A 5,733-nucleotide genomic window follows, 5' to 3' on the forward strand; every position below is an offset into this window, starting at 1 on the left:
GCCGGATGGGTAGGCAACGTCTCGCGTGCAGTGCATACGTGTACTGCGGGATGGCCTACCTTAAGTCTCGTAGGCGCCGAGCTCCAGTAATTTACACTGCTGAAAATGCACTCTGAAATTCAGAGTGCAAAGTTCTGAGTTCTGAGTGCACACTCTGAATAAATTCCTGAGTGATTTTACACTAACAAATTTCGCGGATCTGAGAGTGTGAGATTGAGAGTGAGTCTACACTCAAAAACAAAATATGAGTGCAGGGTGCTGAGAGTGCACTCACAAGGGCACTCAGAAATCGTCGGAAAAGTTCTGAGTGTTGAGCGCGCACTCTGGATCGGATTGAGAGTGGCCGCCGACTAGCTGGTGTAGAATTCGCATTCCTGGCGGATTGTCGATGCTGAATGCCCATAAAAGGGGGTGATAGCGCCTGCAGACTTGTGGGTAGGCAAACTGTCTAACGCCACGTAGAAGGGGTTGCCTACTCACCAGGGGCTCAGAACCCGTGTTTCCGGATCGGTCGGGGTCCCAGTCTTAAGCCAAGCCCGACGAATCGGCGTGCGAATCGGACAGCGTCTCCCGTCTCCCTCGCACAGCAGTCAGCGGAGCGGCCAGCTCGTCGTGTAGCGACGAGTCCTCTCGCAAGCCGGCGGGTTGTCAAAAGACATCAACCCCACCGATCCGTAAACACTGCTCGGGAACCGATTCTGTCAAGCTGCGCCACATTCATCCTGAACAAATGAGTCTGGTGATCGTTTTCTGTACAGTTAATGATTGAAAATAGTTTGAAATAAAATCACATTTTAAATGAACTGCACTTGTATTGATACTACAAGAATAAAAAAAAAAATCCAGCTTGGTCTTATTTGGTATATAAAAAGAAACAAAAAATATGAATATTCCTTCATAATGTTTTTAAGAGGGATTAATTTAATCAGCAGGTTTGCGTTTGACCTGCAACAAAAAAAGAGTACAAATCAAGTGAAGAAGAATAAAATTTACAACAGCATGATCAACATCATTGAGAAGTAAGTAATACCTTCTGATCGTCTTGGTTCAGCTTGTTACCGATAACAGTTTTCTGTGATTTCAGGAGTGATTCCATACTTGCATTTTCCTCCATATTCTGCATATGCTTTAGACAGAATTTCACAGATCCTATGGATACAACAAACAGTAATTAGTTCATTTAAAATCACTTTTTTTTTTTCAATGTGTAATGGCAACTACAGCCACAATCCCTGTACTACAGGTTGGCTGCTAATTTAATACAACTGTGTATTTAAAAATGCAGAAAACTCACCTAAAATAAAGTTGATTTTGGATGGCGTTGCTGCTTGCTTGGGAGTGCTGTCTTTGAATCTATTACTACTTCTTCCGAGCAATGACCTCTGCCTCCGCTCCAAGGCAGTCCACGTAAGAGTGGTCAACTGCCTAGTCATCACACTTAGATCTGAAGTAGCATTCTTACTAATATTTTCTAAGAAGCCCTCCCCATCAACTTTGATGCCACATATCTCAAACTGTAAAATAAAACAAAAATGTATTAACATCCGTTGGTTGTTTGTTCAACATAATACCCTTAAAAAAATATGCAACTTGTTTCAAGATGAATTAGTCTTTTATATAAATCAAGATTATTTACCATTCCTTTAGAATCACAAGGTAGCTTTTCACCCTTCTGAAAAGCTTCCAGGTGCTCACTCAAAGCAGTAGCGACTGCATCAATTTCTTTGTCTTTCATTAGACTGACTGGAAAAAAATAAATACACATTTGTACTGAACATATTGTGGCAATCAATTTTTTGAAATATATATATAGAGAATATAAATTTGTAATGTTTACCTCTCTTATTTTTCTTCTTCCCAGAGTCTTCTTTTTCCTCCTTTGAATCAGATAGTTTTATTTTGTTCTCAGAGTTCTTTTGCCCCGCTGACTCATCCGTTACTATTTTTTTTGCAGTTGGAGTAGAGGAGTCTCCCACCAGAAGGTCAGAGGAGAAGTCTCCTTTGGAGGGAGTTTTCATACCAGAAGATCCTGCATCAGCAAGAGCAACCCAAAACATCAAAGACAAGGCTCACTGGAAAACTTGAAATACAGATACTTATGTAAGATCTTACCAAAATTAAGGAACTTTTTTGCTTTAACACCTGTCTCCTTTCCGTTATCATCCGTCTTCATGTCTGCACCTGGAGACCAATAAACAGATTTCTAAGATAGAGGTCGCTTAACATATGATAATGACAGGGACTGCAGAGACAAAATGTCTCCACATACAAAAAGCTATAGATTAGATTGTAACACACCTGACATGTCTCCAATCAGGAGGCTCTTAATTTGCCTGAGAGAGCTGTTTAGACTCTCCACCTTGTCTTTCAGTTCAAGGTTTTCTTGATACAACCTAAGCCTTTCCTTGTCGACAACTCGTAAGCTTGCCCTGGAGAGCTGATATTGCTGCTCCAGGTGAGTATATAGTTTGTGAAGTCTGTCAAACTTTCTCTGCAGCTGCTGTTTGGCCTTGCTCAATTTTATGGAAACATCTTCCTCAGAGTCTGAGGAAGGGATCTCAGAAAGAAGCTAAAAAAAAAAAAAGTATATTAATTTGATAATCTCTCTCATTTACTTATGCATTTTGTGAATAATTTTATCACACTCCTATAAAAACAGCTGATAGGGAACTCACCTGAGAAAACGTCAGTGAAACTTCCTTACATCTTTCTTCATCATCTGAAAATTGATTTTCTGAGCTACCACTTGCTGAGCGTCGTCGAGATTGAAGAACAAATGAATTACTTTTCTTTGAGGGACTGTTTGGCTGTGAAACTGGGGATGACTTAGCTGGCAAATCCTAGAAACAAGAAACAAATGACAATGGTTAGGTACACAAAAGAGAGTAGAAAAACATATAATAATTTCAACATATCACACTCTTGTAAAAAGATGACAAAGACTGACCTGTGAATCATAGCCATTATTCCCTTCAGCATACGAACGATGAGAGCTTAATTTTGAAGGACTAAATTTAGCATTACCACTTTGATCTTTTTTGAAAATGCTTGGAAATGTCAATGGAGATGACTTATGATCGGACGATTCCTAGTAATAGTGGAGAAAGAATGTATAAGTTAAAGTAGACTGACAAAATGAAAATTTAAAATTTAAAAGAATGAGTTTAGATTCTTCAATGCATACCACGTCTGATAAGGGCATTGTAGTGTCAAAATCGTCAGTGTCACTATGTTTATCCTGCTTGACATTTTTGTTTGCTGTATCCAGGGTCACTTTCTCACTCTCCATTGGTTTACTCTTTTCCGAAGCTGTTTGCTACAAAATAAAATGCAAATGTTAAATTAGTACTAAAACTTAAAATTTATAAGCAGCAATAGCTGAAAACTGAAATGTGAAGGTAAATTTTAAAGGCAGAAAGTGACATAACACTAAGTAATAAAGTATTGAGATAGCCATGTGTTTCACAAAACAGTTCACACTTGTTAGCGTTTGTCATACTGGACATTTGAATACTAAAAAGTGTTTAGCAAAACAAAGTTGAGCACATAGTTGTGTTCAGCTTCAAGGTTGACTATGAAGCATTGAACACTTGTGTTCAAAGTTACTGATGGAACACTTGGAAGTATTCAAATTTCCAGTTCAACACCTCAGAGTGCGCACCATACATTTGAACAGTACCATCTGCATGCCAGCTAAGTGGTACACTTTTGTTTACAGTGAACTATCTGACTAGAAGAACAGTATCAGATAACCAGCACTGAATATAAAAACAAGCTTTAAAACAGATTTCTCTACATACTGGGAGATTCTTCTTGGCATTATCAAGAGCTTTTTCCATCCTTTGTAATAAAACAGGATCTTTAGCAAACGGATTTGGCTTAGGTTTTTTTACGTGTGGCTGAGATTTTGACTGAAAAGAAAAAACAAGATAGCTAAAAAATTTAAGGTAAGAGAATAGCAATATCGCAACCCAATCAACTTACAGTATCACTTTCCTCCGCAATTTTAACTTTCTTCTTGGGGACAGTTGCTCCTAAATTATTCTCAACCTTTCGCTTCTTTGATTGCACTTGGCATTTCTCGTCATCATCACTATGAGTCTTGACCTTCAAAGACTTGTTTGCGCTTGACCTACTCCTCCGGCTTCTGGAGCTGCCTTCTCCACTTTCAGCTGTAACACTCTTCTTTCCATGGCGTCTCGTTGAGCCACTGTCGCTCTCTGCTGGAGATGAGAAGGACAGCATTGGTTCACCGACAAACTTCACACCCATCTCCCTCGCTTTGGCACAAGCATCCTGCAAACTCCCTGTAACAAAATATTGAATAATGACAAAACCAATACAGTGGTTATCAAAATGGTTTGCTTTTGAAAGGAAAGGAATAGTCTTGTAAACCATTCAAAATATAACGTCACTGCAACTCTAAGAGCTACCCTAAGCCAGAATAAAATTAACTTAGAACAGCCAAGGTGAGGGTTAGGGTAGTAACAACAAGGAACAGTAGTGAAAGAAAACTAATTTGTGAGAAAAGGGAAATTTCGAACTATTCAGCCATTGGGAGCAAGCGGTTCCCGACATGAGCCAGCAAGGTTATAGTGAACTTGCTCCACCAACTAAATCTCAGGCATACGATTACAAAACGTCTTACCTGCGAGGCACATAATTGATGCTGGATAGAATCCATCGTCATCTAAACCACTTTTCTGCCACTTTGCTTCATAGGCGTTTTCTCGAGCGTCGAAATCAGTAGCGGCTCTAGGTTCCGGAGCTCTCCCCGTTTTCTTGTCGCGAATATTCTTCAACTTGACTACCTTCTTCACATTTGAGCCATCGCCAAACTGTACTACAGCGTAATTCATCTTGATCAGTACATGAAATCCAATCAGTGAGGCAATAAAGGCAGGGAGGATGTTGAAACACGAAGCTCGGGGGCGTAACGGTCATCGACTCGAGAGGCTTGAGTGGTGTGGTGAACCAACCGTCAGTTGCGCAGAGCGTGCTGCGCACAAAAGTGCGTGGCGCGCATGCGCATACGCTGCCAAACGAATTGAAATAGATGAAATACAGTGAAATCGGTTGAAATCAAAGTTGTTGACTCGTCTTAATTACATTTCCAAGTTAAAATTTCTGATCACACAAACAAAACGTACGTGTTTGACTGACGAGAATTATTGTATCCTACACCTGAGCCAAGGCTCATCGAGGATTTTCTGGCGGGAAAGAAGGGCTAGAGTGTAGACGACGTAATGTACTAATATTAATGATTTCGGAGGTAAAAGTCCGACTTTCGTAAGAAATTTCGACAGGATAATGCACTCTGAATCATAATCTTCCGAATCAGAACCAGCCAAACGCCACGTCGCCCCTTGATTAGAGAGAAACTGCAAAACTAAAATAGGACCGGATCAGCGAAGGAGGGCTGGGTGTATCTGAGCTATCTACCACGCCGTCATCGGTGAAATGACAAAATGTCATTTCTTTTATTTTAAGGTAACAGTTTAACGGATCCCCTTCAAAGTTTGTAAAACGTTTCAGGGCAGTAAAAGAAGGTTCTGTACAAAATTTGGGCGTAAATTTCTCGCCTAGAGCCAGGAAATAAACTCTCACAATTTTAGGGGGAGCGTTCATAAGCAGGTGGCGAGGACCCTGCTGGCCGCGCCCCTCGAGTGCACCGTCGTCATGGGCGACAAGCAGCCCGACGCGACGACGACCGTGTCCAGGTCGAGGACCTGG

The 5,733-nt window shown here is 40.7% G+C and overlaps 1 protein-coding gene across 1 annotated transcript; it reads right to left on the reverse strand.

The window, feature by feature from the left end:
• Nucleotides 1-213: 213 nt before the first annotated feature.
• On the reverse strand, nt 214-5,515 carry LOC113215593 (hepatoma-derived growth factor-related protein 2-like). The gene is made up of 13 exons (XM_052277215.1): nt 4,649-5,515; nt 3,985-4,307; nt 3,801-3,911; nt 3,185-3,316; nt 2,948-3,088; nt 2,676-2,840; nt 2,299-2,569; nt 2,113-2,181; nt 1,838-2,029; nt 1,637-1,743; nt 1,295-1,514; nt 1,031-1,149; nt 214-945 (listed from the first exon to the last, which is right to left on the reverse strand). Exons 1-13 carry the CDS (start codon nt 4,857-4,859, stop codon nt 922-924), a joined length of 2,085 nt encoding a protein of 694 aa, XP_052133175.1. The 5' UTR covers nt 4,860-5,515; the 3' UTR covers nt 214-921.
• Nucleotides 5,516-5,733: the final 218 nt, after the last annotated feature.

The sequence above is a fragment of the Frankliniella occidentalis genome, unplaced genomic scaffold (assembly GCF_000697945.3).
Source record: "Frankliniella occidentalis isolate FOCC.00 unplaced genomic scaffold, Focc_3.1 Scaffold6080, whole genome shotgun sequence".
Classification (NCBI taxonomy): domain Eukaryota; kingdom Metazoa; phylum Arthropoda; class Insecta; order Thysanoptera; family Thripidae; genus Frankliniella; species Frankliniella occidentalis.

What these genes read in the sequence shown, in the direction of transcription:
- LOC113215593 (XM_052277215.1), bottom strand. Translation starts at nt 4,859, where the DNA reads ATGAATTACGCTGTAGTACAGTTTGGCGATGGCTCAAATGTGAAGAAG. An exon ending in AAAAAAGTTCCTTAATTTTG is followed by an intron (nt 2,030 to 2,112) that starts GTAAGATCTTAC and finishes TTGCTGATGCAG; the next exon opens with GATCTTCTGGTATGAAAACT. An exon ending in CAAAATCAACTTTATTTTAG is followed by an intron (nt 1,150 to 1,294) that starts GTGAGTTTTCTG and finishes TTGTATCCATAG; the next exon opens with GATCTGTGAAATTCTGTCTA.